This window comes from Gymnogyps californianus, chromosome 3, assembly GCF_018139145.2.
Source record: "Gymnogyps californianus isolate 813 chromosome 3, ASM1813914v2, whole genome shotgun sequence".
NCBI classification, from domain to species: domain Eukaryota; kingdom Metazoa; phylum Chordata; class Aves; order Accipitriformes; family Cathartidae; genus Gymnogyps; species Gymnogyps californianus.
Genome location: NC_059473.1, coordinates 60,810,290 through 60,833,951, shown reverse-complemented (window position 1 = coordinate 60,833,951; position 23,662 = coordinate 60,810,290). Strand labels below are relative to the sequence as shown.

Here is a 23,662-nt window from a genome sequence, read left to right as displayed (position 1 = left end):
GCGCGCATCCATGTGGATACCGTGAGAGATCACTGCTGAGCGGTATCTCGTTAGAATGAAGGTCATCAGCTACATTTTCCGGTAGAGTATTACTCTTCCTAAGTTGGCATCAGATCTAGTAACTGAGTGCAGTTAACCAATAGAAGCATTAACAAATACAATTTGTATGATCCATATAGTCATTTCACAGTTGTCTGTTTTTCAAAACTTTTTTTGAAGTAGATAGAAGACATTGCTGGAGCTATCATGGAGTGGACCTGTGCAGTCAAAAGGCTAGGCACTCAGCCAGTTTGTAATTCAGTGAGACACAATACATTATCTATTTTGACAGTCTTCATGGTTAAATAGTCTGGCTCTTGTAATACCTAACTGTGTTTATAAATAGAAATGAAGAAGTCAAATGGTCCGGTCTTGACAGCAGAGTAATACAGAGCTTTGGATATGCCAAGAGCTCACTCGTACCTCTTCCCTTCAATGGAGTGGGAAGAGCAAGGTAAACTGATTGAGTCAAGTGGAACTTGAAAACCCCTCTGGCATGTGTTTTCCTTGACGTTTCAGTAATACATGAAGAAATGTGATATATCTGAGCTCTGCAGTGAGGCCTATAAAATATATTGGTTTTCTGACCAAGAAAAACAATTATTTTAAAAGCAAAATGGTAGACTGAGCATCCACAAAGAGCTGTACTTGGAAGAGTGGCTGCCAGTTTGCATGTTGTGTGGAGAAGGAGGATGGGACAGAAGGAAGTAGTCCTGGTTTCTGGTTCCTATTTCTTGCTCCAGATAAAGTATTTTAGCAAATAGTTTTCCCTGTGAAATCTAGGCAAAGGGCTGGACTCTCAATATAAGCCTCCAAAGACATCTGGAGGCTCTCTCCTACACTAGCACAACTTAACAGGAAGGGTGGACATCCTACCGTTTGGCATTGTCAGTCATATATGTCTTCTTGAAGACAGGAGTTACTCTTTAAGCTCATTTTGGGTTGAAATGGGTGTAGAAGGTGCATCCCTCAGCAAGTAATATAGTTACTTTGATGTTGCATAGAAGTTGATACCAAGAATTTGTTGTTTCCTTCCACCATGTGTTACAGTAAGCAGTCCCGAGAGGTAAGGGCTGACTCCTTAAACGCCTAGCCCCTCTTTGGGCTTCAAGCTGTGAGCACCAGTCTCACACAAGGAACTGACTGAAGTGACTTTAGTGCTACATGTATGTGCCTTGCAGGAGAGGGGTGGGATTCCAGACATACTCCTTTCCTTACTATACCCAGTTATTTTTTGCTTAAATATCACCCCACTTCCTGGTCTGCTCCTTGGAAATTGAGTGTTGTGTGAGAGCTGTGATTTCCACTTTGGGAGCCAGGTGTCTAAAAACCCTGTGCAGTGTCACACCTGAAACCTCCTGGTGGATACAGGCCTAATCCAAACCAAGCTTTCCTGAATGTACACCGAACAGCCCCATGTGGTGGTCCTCAGGCAGCATCCAGGTTGGACTCATCTCAGCTCTCCGTCGAGTACTTGGCCTTGCTCTCGTGACAGGGAGGTGGAGGGGTCCAGACCCCTGCTCAGGCTGGGTTGTGTGAAATTTGTAACACGTCTCTGAGCCAGGATTCCTGGCTGATCCAAAGCTAGAGGTTGAATGCGACCTGGTCTCGCTGTTAGTCAGAACCAAATGTCTCAGGACAGGCATGCCAACAGAGCTGGTCAGCAGCTCTGCTCCAGGACTCTGGTGTGAATTTTTATGTTGGATGGTTTCAGATGGCCTGGACAGGACACGTCCTTGTTCTGTTGCAGTGGTGTCTGTGCCTAGTGCTGTAATGGACTACAGCCAGATTATAAATAAGTGGGCATGGCCCAGAATCCACCAACGTTTATGAACGTTATCTGTGTAACCAGCATTTTTGTGTTGTGAGGAACAGGGCAGAATACTGGCATGTACTTATTTACTCAGTATTTTGGGAAAAGAGTATGTATTCTGCAAGTCAAAATTAGAGGTACCTTACATAAAATCTGACAGCGGCATCAGATACATTTACTTGGATCAATGCCCTTATACTCTGGGCTAATGTTTTAAATCTGTGTGTGATTTAATTGTGGCCAGCTTACATGGTGGTAGCTCTCATTTTCTTAAGAGGCTGTTCTGGACCATGTTACACACACACTGGTTCAAGCATTAGCTAAAGAAACTGATTTATTTGGATGTTCTGCATGAGGTAACACTCTTGTGTTACTGTTGTCACTGTTGTGACAGTACGGCCAGTTTCTGTCCAGGTGGTGATAGGAGTCTCCATCGCAAGTGTCCTTATAACAGTATTTTCAGCTGGTTTGGATCAGACTCCCCAGGCTGTGGTTTGGTGAATTCTTATCATCCAGCTGGTCTGTGGTCCCACGTCAACACTCCAGTGCATGCATGATGAGTTTCTAGTCAAAATCATCTCAACTATGTGCAAAAAATTGCCCTATCCAGTGATAAACATATCTAAATAGATAAAGAGTGTCTATCAGTTCACCATTTACTTCATGGGTGCAAAGCAGGACCTGCCTGGGTTGTTCCCAGGGCTGCCGGGAGCTCCCTGCTTCCCCAGTCCCCGTCATGCAGTCGATTATCTTGTTAACGCAGACTGGGACTGCCTGGGGAGTTCTTCTATCGATCTCTCAGACCTCTGGTGGAGCCAGGACTGCCCGGGGCGGGTTCCTGTAGCTATCAGTCAGTTATCTCATCTCGACAGAAACTCGCTGGGGAGTTCCCCGGGGCTGCCCAGGGAGTTCCTACGGGTGACTCAGCACCCTGAGCATGTGCAGGGGCACAGCCCTTGTTCCCAGCTGCCTTACAATTACAGCTGCAGTGTTAATTCGGAGTGCACCTAACTGGTGCGTGGTGGCATTAGTGTTGGAGTACCTAGAGGTTTAGCAGAGGACAGTTGATACTTGGGCATTTCCTGATGTGGTCTGCCCAGCTGACCAGTAGGCTATGTCCCTTGATAGGCACAGATGCTTTTTTTTTTTTTTGTGTTGGACTGCCACATCAGCAAGCTACAGCTTGCAAAGTGCTTTTCCTGCCATGGAGAATCCAAAGCACCATGCTCACTGTCAGTAGTACTGGTCACCAGTACCATGCTTTAGCAAAGGTATCTTTTCTGGAGTCATCTGCTACTTTCTTAACTGCTGCAACAGATGTTTGAGCCTCCTGTCTCTTGAGAAGAAAGGACAGCTTAGTATTGAACTTGTGGTGTTTACTGATTAAAAAAGTATATTTACTGTTTGTCAGTCAGTGTGCAATGGCCTGATGGAGAGCATCTAAATCTGATGGGTTTGAAAGCTGGTGCAATGCCAAGTAGTTGTCGTAAAGTGGCTTCCCATAATATGTAGGGGGATGTAAATTTAAACTTCCTTACAGTTAATCTCTTTCTTCCTTTTGCAAGTGCAATGAAAAGTAGTGAGCAAAACAGAAATACAGTAAACAGCAATGTCTGAAAGATTAGTTTGGAAACTCAAGAAATGGTTAAATGTTGGTTAGAGTAAGAAAGAGTGAAAGAGGTTTGAGCTGTGTCTGCCTTCATGAGCACGTAAGGCAAGATAGGACTCCATGCTGTTTCTTTTTCAGGCTACTCTCTCCAAAGACAGTCTCCAGGTAGCAGATGGGATGATTGTGCTTCTTCCACCCAGTGCCCTGTCCTGCGGGGATGCTGGGAAGCCAAGTCTGCACCACACTGAAATTGCAGCTCATCGAACTTACTCATACAGAGCAGAAGAAGTGATGGAAAAATTAAAAAGATTTATTCAGTGCTAGTGTTGCTCAAAATCAGTATTTGCCATTATGAACTAAGGTGTAAGAACAGTGAAGGTGGGAGTGGTATAATGGACAAGCTCTCCAAAGCTATTATATTTGAGACCTTGGTTACTGTAGTTGGTGGGCACAAATAGATCAGCTGGTCAGAATTACAGTATCTAACCATTAGAAAACTTTGAAAGACACAGTAAAGCAAACAAGGTCTTTGAAAACTGTGATCATTATGAGCTGCATAAGAGGAAAAGTATTTGGATTTATGCTAACAGTAGTATGGCTGCATTTGGAGGGAATGAAAAGGTCCATGCTGTTTCTCTGAGAAGGCCAGGAGTGTTTCCCTAGGAAGCAGTGGAAATGGCTATCACGGTAAGAGTGAGTGCAGATGCATGGAAAACAGCCTGATCTAATGCTTAGAGAACTGCCAAGGGATCAGGGCACCTGAGTTCATCCCCTGGGTCCCCTGCTGCCTTGCTGCATGACCTTGGCCAGCTTACTTCTCCCTGCCTTGCTTTCAATCAGGAAACAAATCCTTAATTTCCTTTGAGATTTATTCATGAGAAAGACAATGAAGGCAGGGAAGTGTTATCATCTGGGCTTGAAATGCCACACACCTAGTGAACGCTCAACCCCCCTTGTGTTATTTAATTTAAATGCAGTTAGCTTATATCAGGGTTTTTCCCATGTTTTCTTTAGAGATGTAAGATAATGAGAACTTTTTTTTTCTCCTGAAATACAACTCTTTACAACACACAGTGCCTTGCTTGAAATGTTGTGTAAAGAATAGTCTTGTTTATGAGGACAGTACAACATGTTAGATCACCTTTCATTGAACCACATGCTTTATAATTAATGTACAAAATTATGTCCTCTCTTTTTTTTTCAAGTGGAGCTTGAATAGCAGCATCCTTTGCTGTGGTCTAATTACAGAACATCCTTATCTTAGTAATAACTTTATTTATGAATATACTTTACCTGTCTCTCATAAATTATCCTTCAGCTGCTGCAGCAGTGAGCCAAGGAAGAAAAGTTGCTTTAAGCAAAAGCTGAAGATGACCCTGATTGGAGACTTGAGCTATTTTTCACAATGTGGGTTTGCAACTGACTTGGTTTGTGTGGTGTTGGTAGGTTGGATGGATGAAGAGGTGGGATAAAGCTCTCAATGTTTCCTTCCCTTACCTTCCCTGGAGAGAGGGAGAATTGCCCAGCTGAGACACTGTCACTTAATAGCCTGCATTGCTGGACTGATGTAAGGAGTCAGTCATTGCTGCTTTCACAGTGCTCAGGAAACAGATGGATTAAAACCTTCTATTTCGTACAGCCATGGCAGGGCAGCACTGAGGCTGCTGTGTCTCAGAAGATTGTAGTGCTTTTCTCATTTGCATTTCCAGCTCTGTCACCATATGGCTGAGATACATCAGTCATGGCCTTTTCTAAATTCAGCAATTTAGAAGGCAGCTGTTACCTTATTCATTAAAAAGGGAAGAAATAAAAAAGTAAAACCAGTAACTCTAACTTTGAAAAACTTCTATGTAGTTTTGTTTTCAAATTTGATTGTGTCAAAATTGCTTCCCTCTAGTGGTTTTTTTTAAACTGTATTTCTAAACATGAAAATGTTGGTGCAATGCAGAAGTTTCTGAAGTTTTAAGAAAGCCATTTCTTTGAGAAAGTAAGTTCTGTACTTAATAAAATGTAATTTCTTTTTGGGGTAATTAACTTACAAAGTGCTAGGGACTTTCCAGCCATCGGAAACCCTATCCTAAATCTTAGTTTAGCACAGACAGCTGCAGAACAAATCTTAGCTTCTTAGCTAGCTATCCCAAACATTGTCTAGAGAGCTGCCATTCCTGTCTGGTTGACTGCAAGGCCACTGCTGCAGAGAGTGTACCAATCATGCTGAAATGTGTAAAATTAGCATTTAAGCCAAAATAATGACACAACCTTCTGTGCAGTGTATAATCCTAATAAGATTAAGCTTTAGCAAAGAAAAACATAAAAGATATAACCTAATAAAATCATAATCTATTCTGAATAAACTGTATTATACATGTTTGCTGAATGGATTATATGTTTAATGAAATTACACTGTCTTATAAGCAGGATACAATAAGTAGTAATGGCAGCTTTTCTATAGACAATGCAAGAAAGTAAGGAAGAAGATAGGGATTATTAGAAAATGAGTTTAGTCAAAACAATTTAAAATCAAAAAGATAAAGATAAAAATAGAATAATAATTTCTTAATTACTGCAACAATGAGCTTAATGCTTTTTTGAGTGTATTAGCTAAGATCAAAGTAAGATATCCAGACATCTATAACTCAAAAGTATCCAGAGAATACCTGTAGTTTTTAGAGGAAGAAGGAAGACTGGATTGACATGGTGTTGGAGAGGAATGGCACAGAAGAATGCGAAAGATTTGAGAAAATTTAACACTTTCTCAGCATCTGGTCAAATTTTTGTTCATATTGCGTTAGTATATTCTGTATTTGTCCATTCCATGTCCTCATCTGATACATGGTAGTGGAGTCCACGCTGGTAGTGCTTCTGAGCCAGATGGCATACACTCTGTCATGCTGAGATCATGTTGGAAATGTCATCTATGCAACACAGCTGAGATATAGTAGCACTTAAAAATGAATTTCTCAGTTGTTGTCCACTACAGCAGTTTTTTTGTTGGGGGTATTTTACCCATGTAAAAAGAATAGCTAAATATGCTTTTTTTGCCTTTAAAAATTAAAGCATTTCCAAATATTTTTGATAGTTTACCAAATTTCAGCTTAGCTTGTTGTAGTAAGGAATAATATATTTGTCCTTATAGAAGTACTAAAAATATTAAGAAAACTGCTTTTAAAACTACGTTAGCACAACCACATCATTACCTCTCCAAGAACTGTGCTGTGTATTTTTGAAAACCATTACGAGACAGTCAAGAATCATGTTAAGACAGAACAGTCTGAGACTTAACTTCTCCAGTAAGTGTAACACAGTAAGGGTTTTTCCTGGGTTAAGTGGAGGGAAGATGGAGAGAGAAAGGAAGAGGTGCAAGCAGTATGGTTATATTATTTATCAGATTTTTTTTTATTTCATGTGCTGAAAATTGCGAATTGTAATAGATGCTGAAAGGCAGTGCTATAAAAATTCCATATTAGGGGCCCACATCTGTTTTGGTTTTCTGATTTCTTACTTAAGTTGCTTAGTTTGCACAAAAAATTGCTTTTCTGTCTGTCCAGATAAAAACACGTCTTGTGTTCCAACAGGCAGAATTTTAAAATGCATCTCTCCTCTCAGAAACACAAGGTCTTATTAGTTTACACAGCTTTGTCCCCTTTCCACAGCTCCGTAGTAGGTGCTTAAGCACTTGGACTTAAACAATATAGTACCTATAAAAACTAGACCCAAGAGTCAAATGGGTTTCTTTTCCATGCATAATAATTCCATAGTAGACTTTATTCTTTTGTGTATCTATAAAATCTCATTGGTTTAAAACCCCATCCTTGGTTACATTTGGACAACGCTGGTGGGCTTCAAAGGGCAAGACTACAGGAGGTTATGTAGGAAGTAGAGGACGATATTTGAAGGAGTCCCTGAACTTACATCATATGGTAAGGGATTAGGCATGTTTTATAAGCTGATTCATGTCATAGGACTAAATCATGAAAATGAAGTTAAATTTCCCAGTAAAGACTAGTCTTCATGTGCGACATCCTGGTTAGAGGAGCCTTCCCCCCACTGAAGGCTGTAAAGGGAGACATGAGTCATTGTTTTGGATGAGGGCAGTGCTAGATATTTATAAGGCTGTCCTTCTATGCACTTAACCAAATTTCTAATGGCTCTTCTGATAGAAATAAGTGTCATGTTTTACTAGTGGAGTTTAAGTTCTAATTTGTGTAAGTGAAAGGGAAGGGAGGAGTAGGAGAAATACATATTTCAAGATTCCTAACCAACAAACAACTCAAAGTAAAATAGATGGCATTTGCATTAAGTATTCCTTTGGCTTATTCTGTTTTTGTTCCCTTGTCCCTTACTTTTCTCCTGTATGTTGTGTATTTGGTTTCTCAGGCTACTGGCTTTTGATGGGCAGGGGCTGTGTTCCTTTTTTGTGTTGAAACGGCCTATGATGTTGTTGAAACGTGCTTCAACAAACAAACTAAAACGGCCATGGCACTGCAGTCCATGTGGAAGAAGATGCGATATGAGATCTGACTGCATGCCCAACTTAACGTCAGTCAATGAATCTCCTGGGGCGATGCTGCTCTTTTACTTCTGGCCTTTAAAATACAAGTCTTCTTCCCCATTCCTTGCACAGAAGTAATAATTCTGAGTAGCACACAGTACTTTTTCACAGTGTTTGCACTTCAGCTTTAATTAACTGTAGATTTAGTGATTAGACATATTACACTGGCTTGTATTTTAGTACTTAAAATGCTGTTGCTTCTTGCTTTTATTTCTTTATGTCTCTCTTTCATTTGTCTGTAGACACAAAGAATTGCCTTTCCTTATATGAAGTCAGTAGCTTCTCTGATACAAAGATTTAGCACTTGCTTATGTGTTGTCCAGCTTCTGCTTGCTATTATAACTAACAAAGATACAGCGAGGGGAGGAGAAGCGACAAGAATAAAAGCAATGTGCCTGTGAGTAACGCTGGAATGGCGATGGACGAGAAGAATCGGTAGCTTCGTGCAGTCAAGAGCAGTAACAGATTTAATAAACAGCTACAGCCCATGGCTTCGTTCTGTAAACACAGTGCATTTTCTATGAAAGATACCTTGTTACACTTGACTTAACCTGGACTTGCTCTGTATATTGCAACTATAGATAACTGAGCTGTTGTTACAGGATGCAGGCTGTCCACATATGCCTGCGTACAGCCTGATACGCTACAACCCAAACCAAGCATGGTCCCAAAACAGAGTCCAATCAGTCGTGTTTACAGTGGGCAGAGAGATAAAAATCTGACTTAAATTACTTCAGAGTTTCTTAAAATACAGTCATCTTAATTGCTGAAGCATAGTACATTTGTACGTCAAGTAATAACGTCTAGAGGCTGAAGAAATGAAAGCCTGAAGTGACACAAGGTGACAAGGAGTAGTAACAGATACTCTGAGGTTATAATCATATTCCCTGTTGTCTGAAAAGGAAAATCAGACCACATTCTGTACATGGCAGATTGCAAAATCTGAAATACATGAGAAATGACAACTTCCAGCAATTTGATTTTGCATGCTGGTAGAGCTAAGCTTTCATCTTCCTGTGGAAAGCCACAGGTTGTCTTAAGCGTGAGTGTTGCTTTGATGAGTCAGGTTATGTCTGCCCCCCACCTGTGGGCTGGTGGCCTGCCCCCAGGGAGGTGCCCGATGCCTGGGGCTGGGGCTGCCCCGGTGCCCCTGGCTGCCCTGCTCCCTGCTGGGGGTGGGATGGGCCCTGGCTGCCCCCCGCCACTCCCAGCCCCCAGGGATCAGCCAGGCCTCCCTGACACCCTAGTGTGAATTAGTCTTCCTATAATACGGGTTATATTTGCAGACTCTTAAGTCTCTTTCTTAAATGCAGTCTTACCTTTAAACAGTGGAAGCTTACCTGGTCAGTGAGGTACAGGTACCTAATACATGTGTGCATGCATACACACACACACGACCATGCGCAAACATGGCATTTTGGAATGTGTAAAAGTTACTTAATTTTCCATGCTCTTTTGTTATTTCTTGCTGATTTCGTGAGTGTTACTCCCATGTTTTATTCTGGCAGTGCTGTCTATTTGCCAGCCTACTCAGATCCCTTATTTCATAGAGGGGTACATGAAATAGTTTGTAAGTGCTGTTAATCGTGAAAATGATAACTTGAGGACAGTGAATTCTCCATTTCAAAGGCAGATAGAGGAAAAAATACCCATGAATAATAATAGTGCTTGCACACACTTTTCCAGTTGTTCTGCCCTGAGCTTTAAGGAACGCTTCTGATTATGAGAGTGAGCTTGAAAGAGGATGAGTCCACAAGCAATTAAATCCTAGATTCAGTGAATTTAATGGGAGTTTTCTGCCTTGGTAAGAGTAGTGACAGAATTTCCATTGACCTCAGTTGTGCAGAGATTTTGTCTGCACTGTGGAGCCCCATGGCACGGGGGAGAAGGGAGTCTCCATGCCGTGAAGAAAGGTTTACAAGGAAATAAATCTTCTGTCTGACTCTTAAGAAGTCAAATTAGGGGGCGTACGGGGAGGTCATTAGATGCTATCTTGCAGTGAGCACCTTGTGGAACAACTGTCCTACTGAAGCAAGTCTTTATTTTCTTGTAGGAGACAAACATGTACAATTAGTTTACTTTATTCTAATCGTTCATAAGGAACAATCTTTTCTGATACGTAATCTGAATAGATCTCACTGTTTGAGAAGGTTTCTGGGCTGCTTGGTTTCATCTTCTGTTCATAGCTGTTTTCTCCTGCAGCAACTTAACAAGTATTTTCTCTGCTCAGAGTTTTGTATTACTAAAATACCTGTAGATGGCCATTTCCATTACTTGTCATTACGTTACCACAGCTTAAGAGTACTGTAGTATCAACTATAGTAGCAGTGGCCCCTCTAGGCTTCAATGGAGAAAACAGGGTTAGCAGTAAGTTAGTATTTTCTACCTGTTTTAATGATTTTCTTGTTTCTGCGTACTCTGCTTACAAGTTTCTGCCTCTATCACTGTTACATGGTATAAGGAAGGTATGTCTGTTTTCTGTCAAATTTGTATTTGTCATTTTCTAAATCACTTCAAACTCTAGTTAGAGGCAAAATTGGAAGATATTTCTTCTGAAGTGCTCTTATTGCGTACATGTCCAAGGAAAAAAAAAAGTCAACTGTTTGTTTAACATCTTGGGAATGTTTCATGTATAGATTCACCACCTGCAGATTTTCAAAAGAAGGTCCTTGTTTTGCAAATGTGATCTTAAATCTGAGGTAACATGAGGGCACTTCGGAGAATATTGTTTAGAGGGAGTTTCTACTCCCTTGCTTTGAACTTTTCACATCTGTTAGGCAGCATTCACACCAAGGACTGTGGACTTTAAAAATTCAGTTCATACCATAAACCACCAGTAGCTGCATGCTACGCTTTTCCTATGCCAGACCCACCAAGGACGTAAATTGTTACTGACTCTGGCTGTTCAGTTTATGCTGCTGAGACTCATGCAGCTCTGGAGGTCCTCAGTCTAATCCTAAATGTTGATAGGTGTCAGAAGAGTTTTCTTGCACATTCTAGAAAGGAAAGGAAGTATTAGAGTGAATGTACGTACATTATTTGTATGAATAAACTGGAACTGTTCCTCCCTGAACACGATACTATTTTTTCATTGGCTCTGAATGTTCTCAGTAAGTATGTAATTTTCTCTTTCCTATATGGATTTTTATTTGTTAATGTTTTTGTAGAATAGTTTACTTCATACCTACTCTCTGAAATCTTTGGGTACTTTTCTTTCCCTTTAGGAGTTTTCAGTTATTCCCAATGATACCATTATATTTTCCCTTGAAGCAGTGTGTTCATAACAGGGTAATGAGGAGAGAAGCTGTTCGGTTTGTGATTGATTAGCGAATGTACAATCTCAATTCCCTTGGAAAGTGGGTGTGTGATTGTTTGAGTCGTTTCTTTGGAGAGAGACCATTTCAGGGAATCGTAGTTAGAGCTGCAAACAATCCATTAGTCACTTGTTCAAGCCTTGCCAGTGTAGTACTGTTCCCTGCAGTACATTATTGAGTGTTTTGTCCAATATCGGTTTGAGTGACTCAAGCCATGAGGCTTCCACCACTTCCTCTGAGAAACTATTTCATGGTCTGACAGAGCTCACTGTTGGGAAATATTTCCTGGTACACAGCCTAAACTTTTTAACACCCAGATTGATCTCATTACTGTTAGGTATACTTTTTTTTCCAGTCCTGTCTTAAATCTTTTTCCTTCTTTGGCATTCACACTCTTGAGTGAATAGTAGATGGTATCATATCTCCTCTTAAGTCAAGCAAATGCATAATTAGTTCTTCTATTCTTTCTCTCCAAATAGGCCATCTGTTTGGTGGAAAACAGCGCTGAGTATGGGAAGATTGTTTTCCACTAAGTGCTTGTTTCAAACAAATAATATGAAAAAGTGCATTAGGAGTTCATGTGATTATGTAGCTCCAAGGAGCCCCAACTTTTATCTAAAAAGTTTTTGAGAAATTATGTAGAAGATAGTAACTTTTCCAGGCAGTCATTTGAAGTAGTAATACCTTTTTCTAGCACAATAAACAGCTCTAGCACTAGTAGTCTGTCACATTTCATGGCTTCAGGGAATGTTTTGTAATGTCGCTTCATCTATTTATCAAGCAAATTACATGTAGCTACAGCCTGGAGAGGGGAGAGCAATGGCAGCAGAATTGCAAGCAGATCCAGGGGCCATTTGAACGTCTGTTGTTCACAGCTTTACAGCCAGAATTTACAAGTATTTGGGTCATATAAGGATTGTTGAGGAAGGGAATGTACTTTAATCCATCCAACCAATTTCTTTCTAGTAGCCAACGTCTGTTTGGTGTTCCCTCCCTCACTCCCTCCCTCGCTCCTCCCTGCCTGCCTGCCTGCAAGCCTGCCTGCCTGCCTGCCTTCCTGCCTTCCTTCCTTCCTTCCCTCCCTCCCTCCCTCTTTCCTTCCTCCTTCCTTCCTTCCTTCCTTCCTTCCTTCCTTCCCCTCCCCTGTCCCCCCTCTCTCCCTCCCCCCCACCCCTCCCTCCCCTGCTCCTCCCCTCCTCCCCTCCCTCCCTCCCATATTCCAGATCAGTGTCCCCTAGCCTAAGGTGTTTTTTTACACTACTTATTGTAGTCTAAAGTCTGCAAAGATGTACACACATAATAACTTGTATTTTGCAAAATCTGGGTATGTGCTATTCTTACTTCTTATGGATGGTCTGCTGCTTAGTCAGAGACTCCTAGTCAGAGGAACACTTTGATTTACAAATAAGACTTCTAAACTAGTACTCCATGCTTGATTTGAAAAACATGTAGTATGTATTTTAAGCATATGTTTATGTTTTTTGATGAATACTGTGCAATTTGGGAACCAAGCCTGTGTTTTGTTAAGTTTTTACCTGAGGTGACCTGATGCATGTGGGTTTGTGACCCAGGCTTCCAGCTCGGGGAGTAAACAAGCTGCATGCACTTCCTCTGAACTGTACTAGAAAGGATGCACAGATCCTCAGGCAGGAGCATTCCTGAGCTAACTTATTACAATTTTGCTAAGCTAATTAAGGAAGAAAAATGCAGTGATCAAACTAAGATCAAGTCAAGTTTGAACCAAATCAGTGGGTTCAGGTGATTAAACTACCAATTTAATGTAACAGATAATCTTACGATATTGCACACAAATATGTAAATGCAACAAAGGAAAAGGCAGGTAAATGACAGTCTGCCATCACGAAAAGAAAGCTTGAATAACTCTTGCAGCTTGCTTATTCTGTCATTCGCTACCTGAGATGAAGTAGTGATAGATTTGCCGAAGCTTGGGCCGTGTGCTGCATCTCTCAGAAGTCTCAGGCACCTTCTTCGCCTCTGGGTGGAGTGTCTGGGGCAGGCAGGGTCTCCAAGGGAGACCTCCTGGCGCAAGAGAAAGAACCACTTGTCATTTTTCTTTCCTTTCTTTTAACAGGGAGCATTTCTCACTTTTTCTGCCTCAGAGACGAAGGCTACGGCTTTTAGGCCGAGTTGTATGGAGTGAAGCAGGAAGGGGTGGCTGCAGTTCAGTCCCCGGTGGGTGGCACATGTCTGATGTGAGGGTGGAAAGTCCCAGCCCTGGAACGGTCCTTCCACTCGCATCGATTCCCCCCATACATGAGGAGCAAGGTGCATGCAGGGCTTTCAGTCTAGAAGCACAAGTGGCTTTTATGTGAACAAACTCTACCCATATTTGAGGGACTGATGTTTCCCCACTCCCCATGTCAGTTCCGTGGCAATATTCCTCACATGCGCCTGTGTCTGATCTGCTGTCTGCCAAAGGTCTGGTCTTCTCTGTGTTCAAGAGTGCGTTCCCCTTCCGTGCAGGTTATCCAGGCTGTCTTCTTCGGGATCTGCGTCTTGACCGACCTGTCCAGTCTTCTCACTAAAGGAAATGACAGTCAAGAGCAAGAGAGGCAGCTGAAAAAACTCATTTCGCTCCGTGACTGGGTGATGGCTGTTCTAGCTTTCCCTGTTGGAGTGGTAAGTACGGTGTTAATCTGCGCATGTCTTTACAAACTGAGTGAGCCGTGTTATTTACTGATTGTTTTCTGGCTGACCCACGTCTACACAAAAGACTATGCGGAAAGGGAAAAATAGTAGACATGATTTTACTACTCTCTTGTTTTTCACAGGTGTAAGGGAGCACTGGTGTTGCTGAAATTATTTTTGGTTCATTAAAAAAAAAATGTACTTTACAACAGGAACTTGATTGTACAGGTCATTTCAAATGTGAATTGCATGAGCAGCATCTTGAGAGTCAATGTAGACTTTTTCTGCACCGTGTGTCATTGTCAGGAGTAGTGAAAGTGCTGACTGTGGCATGTTTCACACCATAGCAACCTGACCAGAGTATGGGCTGTAAGCCATTTTGTCATGGGCAAGAAGGGAAGCAAAAGTCCAGGTTGCTCCCTGTTGGCATTCCTCTGAATCCCCCCTGCATGGAGGATTCAGAGCTGACAGAAGAAATGGGGTAGGAAAAAAAGGGGGTTGTCAGTAATGTAAAAAAGCGCACAGAAAGTATGGAATAATGTGGGGTTTATGTGTCTTTTTCAAAAGAAAAATATTCTTTGGATCAGGTCCTGCTCCACTGGGACATTGCACATTGCTTTCAATGGCAAAAGGTGCCGAGTGTCTTTAAGTGTCTCATACCACACACGGAAAGCACCTGAAAATCCAGAATTTCATGCGTTTTTACATGGAAGTGTGATCTGTGTCAGTCTAGTTCTAAGTTTAGGTTACATTAAAAAAAATATGTGAACCTTTCATTAAAGTATTGCTTGTATTGTAATTCAGGATCAACCTTTAATTCTAATTTTTTATTTCAGTGTACAGTAGTTCAAAATAAATTTACTAGAAGCAAATTTTTTTTCATGGTAGGACTGCTAGAAAACTGTATGAGATCTCTAAAGTTGTACTGTTTCACAAAAGCTGATCACTTACTGTCAACAGCAGTTAACACAACATATCCATCTATCATTTATAACTTGATATATTCAGAGATGCTTCATTAAAATGTGATTTCACCATTTATGTAGGATTTCACAATACGTGAAGAAATACAGAATACTTTTGAAAAGTTAGAAAATGCAAAGCATATGTGAAACAGTGTGCAGGTATTTCTTTCATAAAAACCCAGCTGGTAGCCTTCCCTTACTGTACTTGCTGGCCTGCCTCTTGGGAGCTGCCACAATTCATGTTGGGGTAACAGACTGCAGTTCTCCAGCCATGGTAGAAGAAACTGGATCAACTAATACAGTTTTTAAAAAATCTTTGCATAAACAGGTTTGCAAATATGTATTTTATGGGTGCAGAGATTTATATGTTACATTTGTATTTTAAGGGAGATTGGGAATTAGAAGTAGTTGTGATTGTGATTGGCAACAGATGCTTTTCCTACTGTGTTGATAGTAGAAGCGAAGAAGGAGAACATCACATTATTTGTCTGTCTTTAAAGATTTTAAGTGCCTTTTTCAATTTAGAAGTGTAAGCCTTTACATGCCTCAAAGCACACCCTCCTTGGCTCTCTCACACCGCTCAGGATTCAGGGATTCTCTCCTGCCACTGTTTTAGCTCCATACTGTTGTCTGTGTGCTCCTCCATCCCTGCAGTGTTCCTGACCTTGAAACTTCTCAAGATCTTGGAGAATTTCAGCTTCACTTTGTCTTGGCAATTCTGCGTATTTCTTTTAGGCGTTGTTTTTCTTGCCACCGGTAAGCGAGGAATGCCAGCTAGCCATTGCCTGCACTAGAAGTACTGTAGCAACATTTACAAGTTAGCAGTTCCTGAGAGACATGTTGCATATCTGGAGCTAGCTACTTTCCCAGGGTTTTCATACAGAAACAATTTCTGTCTTAAACAACAACAACAAAAAAATCCAGAAAACAGTAAGAAATGGCCATGTTCATTGGACAGATGCTCTCCATTTCCAAAGGTGACCTTTCTGTGGTGAGGGGGAGCAATTGGTTACCACATATTATTTCACTTTACTTCTTACAAAGAAAGCCTAAAAGGGTTGGTTTCATTGTTGTTTCTTCTCCTGGCTACTGGGAGACAAACAGCAGCACCTCAGAACTTAACACTGGTCTTAGGTCCTTCCTGAAACCTGATGTTCTCCAGCAGTGCCCACCACACCGCAGCTGCCACTTGCCAAAGCCTTGGCCAGTGCCTGAGGGACTGCCAGCCACTGGGGGCTCTTCTTCGGTGGGATTACGGGTAGGAAAAGTTCAGGGCCTGAAAGTAGCAAACGTCTAACGCTGGCTTTGTTCTCTAAAGAGCTATTTATGTGTAAGAAAATACCCAGTGAAATTTTGGTATGCCGGAGGTGCTTGTTAGAAGGAAGTTATTAAACACCAGAGTGTCTGCGGAAGAAAAGTTAAAGTTCCCTCATTTCCCATATTCTCTCAACAGCTTCCTCACTCCAAAAAAAAAAAAAAAGAACAAAAGAAGTTCAAATGCAGACTTTCTTTGTTTGACACTCACCCACCTAACTCTCCATGGAGCTTCTCAGTGGTTTCCAGTAGCGACACTAGGGAACCTTCACACATAAAAATTGGATAGATGTGAATAAAGTCCTTGTTGGGTTTCTAATGTAACAGCAGTGATCATGCTTAAGTACTTGTCAGTTACCTTAACATCTAAATTATTTTTATTGCTCAGTGTTTTACACTGAGGGCATGTTTAGGGAATAATGCAAATACTAGGGGAACGTTTTAAAGCCCACTAACTGCAGTTTTTCAAGAGCAATTCAACACAATTTTTTCTGTATTTCCTGCTTACTGAAGCCCTTGAGATGACTTGTTCTGAAAAACAGATGAGAAAAGGGGTTTCCACTCCCAAGTCAAACAATGATGTGTGAAAAAAAAAATGTAACAAAATAAAGTATTTCATTTTTAGTACTTCCTAAAAAAGTATTACATATAAACCACCTGGGAAGTCTGACCACCAGCCTCCTCCCACCTTCCAAAAGAGGGGAAAGAACCAGCCCAAGGGCAAACAATCTCCTTGGGTGGCTTTGCAAAAAATCAAATCTTGCAAGATATTTGCAGCAAATCACATCTCTCCAGTGTTGTGTTATGCATTGTGTATCTTCGGGCCCTCAGATAAAACTGAATTGCCAACCTACCATTTTGTTTAGGAGCATCAAGAAATAAACATGAACTTCTTTGAAGGACATAATGACTACTGTTTACCTATTGTTGCTCTTTTTAATACAGCTCTTAAGAGAATGAAATCAGAAATCAACAGACCAATTTTCTATGCAGTAAAGCCTTATTCCACAAAAAGTCTGTGGGCAACACTTCCTAGCCCTTTTTTAGTTTCTTATAAGCCCGGGGTACCATTCAAATGCCTAAGAGATCAGGAAGCATCCACTGAAGAAAAATGCTTGCATAGACATTTTAGAAGTTCATTACCAGTTCTCCTCTATACTGGCTGAATTTACCCCCCCTTTAACAGTGTAAAGGAGATTTATATTGGGAATAATTTACACTGCTAGAAAAGTGTGAGACACACTTAAAAGTCAGAGACTACACCAGTGGTTTAGACTATCCCTACTTTTTTCTATTTGTTTGACATAGATCATGAAGTTGCCAAGTTTCTGTGGTTAATTAGTGTTTTGTGTAAACTGTATATGGTTTTATCAATATGTTTCTTGTAATTTGTACCAAACAAGAGGAAGAAGAGATAAAACAGGCATTTCTAGTTGTTTAAGACTGTGTTTAATAGAAATAGGAAGAAAGAAAATGGATATTGCCTCATATTAGAAGAGAGATTACTGCCTAGAAAATCACAAACTGTACCATTGATAGTTTATATCATGTAGTTTTAATAGCTCCATTCGAGTCTGAGTCTAAACTGACTAGAATGATCTCATATTCTTTATATTATACTTTTATGTTTTTACTGTGATACGAAAGAGAAAAAGCCAGGCATGCTTTCTTATCTCTTGTTTCTCTGTACTGGTACAGTCAAAAGGAAAGCTGATCACCCTTCTTCTGTAGATCATCAATAATGCTGATCTGGGATCTTATCCCAAGAAAAGATGTGTAGGCATTTGCTGCAGTCTCCTACTTACCTCATTATTTGACCAGACTACAAAATACTTCTATTTCCATAACTGACTCGACCATGCCAAAATCTCTCTATTCTAGATTTTGCCCTCATCTGTGGTGACGTGGTGGCTGGTGATGGGAACATGAGTGAGCAGTGGTGCAGTTGCCTCCTGAACTCTATTCTCTGAGGGGAGTCTTCTGATTTTCAGTTCCCACTCCTTGTGATTTCCTTCATTGGCCTTTTTCAAATTCGTTCGGTGTGATGCTGTGCTAGCACTAGATCCTACCTAAAGCCAGTACCATGCCAATTTGAGCTTACTGTGGTCTGCCTTTAATAACAGTTTGCTTCTATATGTAATGCCTTTAACCCTCAAAGAGGCTCACAAACAATGTATTTATACTTGCAGTTAATCGCAAATGTTTGGGAGATAGCCAGAAAGCTTACCTTTAACTGTGCTTAAAAGAAATTTTGTCAAGGTCACAGGGTTGTGGTTTTTTTTTTCTTTGTTGTGAGGCCTTCCAGGAAATGAGTGAACTGAACTGTGCAGCCCAGCCAAAAACAAAAACACATAGTGCAGGAAAATAAAGTTCCACTGGGTTCATTCTTCGTTTGCATAACATTTCTTGGTTGGGCTCATGTAAAACAGCAAATTATGCAATTCTTTTCACTGGCTTTCCTCTCTTAGTTTCTCTTTGCTTCCATTTGTGGTGTTTTGATAAAGCCACTTGTTTTCCCTTTTGAATCACTAACCGTTTCCCAACTTGTCCTTTAAAATTTTTCCCTTGGCAGTGCCACATGCTCTTCTCATGTTCTCTGAAGCTTCAGAGACAAGGGACAAAAACTCAAGGAATATCTCCTTAAGTGGGAAAACAGAGTTTAGTTTTCAGCCTTATTTTTTTCCTGCTGGTATGTTTTTGTTTAGCAATACTTTAGATGCCTGCGACAAGTGAGCTACTCCATATTTTCAAACCGTTTCCAAGGTCTCCTTGCAAATTTAAGGTTCCATTTGGTCTATAATGACCCTAGACAGGATAAGTAGCAAATGAGGGACTCTTCTGTTCTTTTATATGTTGCTTAACCTTATGTTTAACCAAGTACGGAAAGCTGTCAATCTTAGGAGGCTCCTGTGCAAAGAAGTGTAAAAGCAATTGCTGCTGCCGTTTTCTTCCTTGAATTCCAGGCGTCGAGTTTGTCTAAAGAGGAAATGGAAGGGTGACATTTGTGCCATTTTGCCTTGGGAACAAAATAAAATCAAGTATTGGGATCCCTGAAATATGTCTGCTGCATTTGAGCAGCCTGTTCAGCCTGGCATGTGAGGGCAGTGCCATAACTGTCTCCACAGTAGTGCCACAAGGAAGGCAGCATGAGCATTAGAGCTGCAATTCTAATTGAGCCTTACATAGGCCGTGTAAGGAAGCAGCTCAGTTTTATCATGGTCTGGCACTGCATGACCATGTGTGATCTTGGCAAAGCCCAGCCCAAATAAAAGTCTACCAGTACCAAAATGTAAGCATAGTAGAGGTGATTTAAAAGTACGACCAACAGTTGCTCATTAATCAAAGTAAACAAATTCAGAAGCAGCCAAGGTAACTAAGTAGCAAGTCCTCGTTATAGTTCTTTTTATCCAAATAGTTAATTTTTGTCGTTCATTTTAGTTCATAGTGCAATAGTTCATTTTTATAGTTCATTTTATCCAAATGAACTAATTGTAAGGAGAGGTAAGGTGAACCATTCAGGCACTGGAAGGGATCTTCCCCAGGGTGTTGCATTAGTCTAATGTCGGGTCATCCTCTGGGATAGGTTAGTTCTGTAACACCTTGGGTTTTGCGCACTTCCTTTACCTTATGTCTGCCTTGTGATAGTGCTTTGCTAAGCAGCATTTGCCGTCTGTAGCTCCAGATGGTTGCAACCAGCTAGGCTGATCCCTTTCCATCCATTGGCTGACTTTGGTTAAGGGACAGATGGCACGTCCTCTCTTTTCTTATCTTTACCTCCTTGGCAAAGTCTATTGTTTTATTCCGCTCCACACAAAAATCACAGGTCAAAACATGCCAGCTTTGTTGTATTCAGTGTAATAAGGTTCAACCTAATCCTGGGTGATTTTTCTTACTGTAAGACTTCCTTGGAAAAAAGCATTATCAGTCTTGGTCTTCATGTGCCTGAGAATATGTTTTATGTCGCAGTTGGTCTTAGCAGGTTCTCAGAGACCCACTGTGATAATACATGACTTCTAGGAAGCCTATAGAGAAGAGGATACTTTGCTTCCATTTTCCCTGCTGTTCAGCTATTCATATCTTGGCACTTATGTGTCAGCAGGTGCGTAAAGAGCTAGGCTGTGCCAATGCCAAGACTGGCCCAGAAGAGAGACTTCTTGTGGGGTACTTTACACTTGCAATATTTTTCGGGCTGTCCATCATAACCTATTTTTTTTTCCTGGCCTCTGTGCACTAGTCAAATAGTCCAAGCTTATTCTGAGCAGGCACTGATAGCTATCATAACAGATGGACAAGTGTGTTGGAAACCAAGAAACTATGTACTGTATGCACACTGAGGGAACAGTGTACTGGTTCAGGTCATTCACATAACTGGCTGGCCGAAGTCTGCGTGTCTGTGGTTAGAACAAGGTGCCATTGATAAACTGCAACCTCAGTTTTAACTTTCCAAAGTCAGAAGCATATGAAACAACTTATGGGTACACTGTCACACACAATAGTAGTTTGCTGACCTTGCTGTGCTCAGCCCATATTTCTTGCACTTTCTTTTACTGAACCCCCAGATTAGCCGTAAGATCATGGGCCACATCGGTTTGGATGTAACTGAATACTTCCTTGCTGATCTCAGTGAAAGTCCTATCTGTTGCCTGTCAAACTTTAAACTTGGACTTGTCGCTACTGTGTAGAGATCCCTTGAAAATGGTCATTGAAAAGCTCCTGGCCCGGGTATTGGGTTTTACTGCTGTAAACAATAGGCCTTTTATTACTAGAAAACTATGACTCAAATTCAAGGTAAGAAAGCAATTGTGTTTTAATTAGAAGATTACTTTGTTCTTTCCCCAGCTAAGGTAAGCTAAAACTGTTATTTCTGTAAATTTTTGCAGTTTTGTATTGTCTTTGCTTTTCAGACATCAGGGTATCTTTAAAGAATTTGTGCACACTTTGGCAAAAATTTAACCTAGTGCAAACTTTATCTGAGCCATCTGTCCTGTCCTCACTCTAGAGGAAATAATGGTCTTTGTCTGGGCTCCTGGTAAATAGTCTCTGACAAGAACCAAGCCAAATTTCATATTGACAAATGAGCAGAATACTAGACCTCTTTTCTGTGGATCCCAGTCCATGAATTGTGTGCAGAGTAGTTAAAGGGTTAAATATTTTTTTTAAAGAATGCTATTTTGATGGCTGACATGAAAAACTGCAAAGATGAGTTTATAGGCTTCTGTTCAGGGGTGAATGTTTCATATTTATACGTTCTATGAATTCCAAATGATATTTTACCTGATTTTCCATTTGTTTTCTATCCTGTTAGTGGTGAAACATTATTTATGTGCCACATCTGCTACTGAAGTATAGTACTCAGTTGTAATTTGGCCACAGGCATGTAAGTGAAAAAAATGAGATTTTTTCCAGGCTGAAAGTCAAAAAAAAAAAGGGGGGGGGAAGAAGAAAAGTTAAAACTCCTGTGAATGCAAAGAATAATCCAGATTCACACTGTTGATTAAAGCAGGATTTGGTCAAAGAACAATAATGTCTGTGTCTGTCTGTAGATCATTTCCTAAATGCCCCATTTTGCTATCTAAAATGTGTAGCTAATTGTTCAGAAGCATATATTTTAAAATGTCTTGTCTTTTCTTTTTTTTCTTCTTAGTTTGTTGTGACGATGTTTTGGAGCATCTATATCTATGACAGGGAACTGGTTTATCCAAAGCTGCTTGATAATTTTATACCAGCGTGGCTAAATCATGGAATGGTGAGTAAAGTAATGCAAACACTTCCTTGCATAAACAAAAGTGTAAGACACTGATTTCCCTGTGCATGACTCTGCATATACTTAGAGTTAATCCCCTCAGAAGTGATTAAGGAACATTGTTTGCAAGCAAGAATAACATCTTTCCTTCCTTGACTCCTTGAGTCATATTTGAATCCCTATTAGGTTGAAACAGTGGAGACTTGAACTTGTGTGTCCTACATCCCAGGCTAGTTGTAGGGATTGGCTGTTTTCTGTGATAAGGTACCTTTCCCAGAGCAATGTCACTCTGGTTATGAGGAAATTTAATCAAAAGAGACACTTCCACAAAACAGAAGTTCTGACTTTGACAAATCTTGCTCTAAAATGACAGAAACACTTAATTGAATGATTCTTTACCATTCTACCAAAGTATAATTTGTGATGAAAACATTTTGGTTAAAATGCTTGGTCAAAAAATCTCGCTATGCTTTTTGGACTTGTATGTTTTTAGAAAAAAAAAAAATAATTACTCATTTCTCAAATACACCCAACTTGTGTAGCAGAACCTGTATCTGGGTATTTTTAATTATGTGGAATTATATGCATCAACGCAAAGTTTCAAAATTGCTGCATCGGTAATCATAAAAGTAGTTTCTTGAGAAGAAATCTGACCTTTTCATCCCTCTCTGGTATGTCAAGTCGGACATTCTTTCTCTCAATTGTATGTTTAAATGCTAAGGGAAAGAAAAGGCCACACTTTGCCATCAGGTACTTACTACTGTTTATGCAGTATTTGGAGCCGAAAAGCATCATGTTTGCTTCTCTAGTTGCATCTGTGCAAAATGTTTCATTATTACTTTGTTTTCCATGTCAAGGTATGGCCAACCGTTTGGCACTGCTGTTCATCAGTAGATGACAGCAGAGCTCATCCTTCAGGGTTTGAGTACTGTATCACCACAGCAGATCAAGATTTGTCAACTACTGCTGGGCTTGATAAATTGGTCCTTTGTGGGGTGGGGCAAATGGCACTGCTATTTATTTATTCCCTAAATTGTGTGTTAAAGGAGCAGTATGAGAATTACTACTGACAAGAGGAGCATCAGGTTCTGCTAGATACTGTACTGTTTTACGATGTTTTGAAAGGAGCAGCGTGATATTATGTGTGTGTAGAGCTGAGGAAAGAGTCTGATGACTTCTGCTGTGTTTGTTTAGACTGTCCTCCCTTGAATTTTGAGATTACAAACTGAACGCTTGCAAATGCTGCCAAGCCATACATACATTGATTTTTTCCCCACACCACATCAGTGCCAGCTCTGATGACATTTCTTCCAGGTGACGTTCCACATACTGAAAGTGCCTAACCTGTAACATTTTTCATGAATGTATATTGTGAAGCAGTTGACAACAAATGACCCTATGTATTCAGGAAGTCTCCTCTGTGCCGTAACTAGAAGGCAATTCAAGCTCATGTTGCTCTGTAGAAATGCGTACTTACTGAAATATTTGAAGAGGGCTTTTGTTTCAGATTTTTGGACATAATGGAGTTTGCTGAAATGAATTGCATGCAAGCATCTTAGACTTTTTTTTTCCAACTTGAAATATTGTAGAAGGCATTTTTGAAAATCTTTTGCAAAGGAATTGTTTGCTGTGTCAGTCTCCATTTATCCAAGTGTTCCCTTTGC

At 40.6% G+C, this 23,662-nt stretch overlaps 1 protein-coding gene across 3 annotated transcripts in view; it reads left to right on the top strand.

The window, feature by feature from the left end:
- The window catches only part of AIG1 (androgen induced 1), a 125,468-nt gene that overhangs the window by 24,401 nt on the left and 77,405 nt on the right, over window positions 1-23,662 (top strand). The window contains exons 2-3 of one of the 3 annotated variants that reach the window (XM_050893710.1): window positions 13,812-13,967; window positions 21,900-22,001. In XM_050893710.1, coding sequence (XP_050749667.1) covers window positions 13,812-13,967; window positions 21,900-22,001 — 258 coding nt within the window. The remainder of the gene's footprint in view (window positions 1-13,811; window positions 13,968-21,899; window positions 22,002-23,662) is intronic. The other 2 variants (XM_050893712.1, XM_050893711.1) reach the window with 2 other exon arrangements.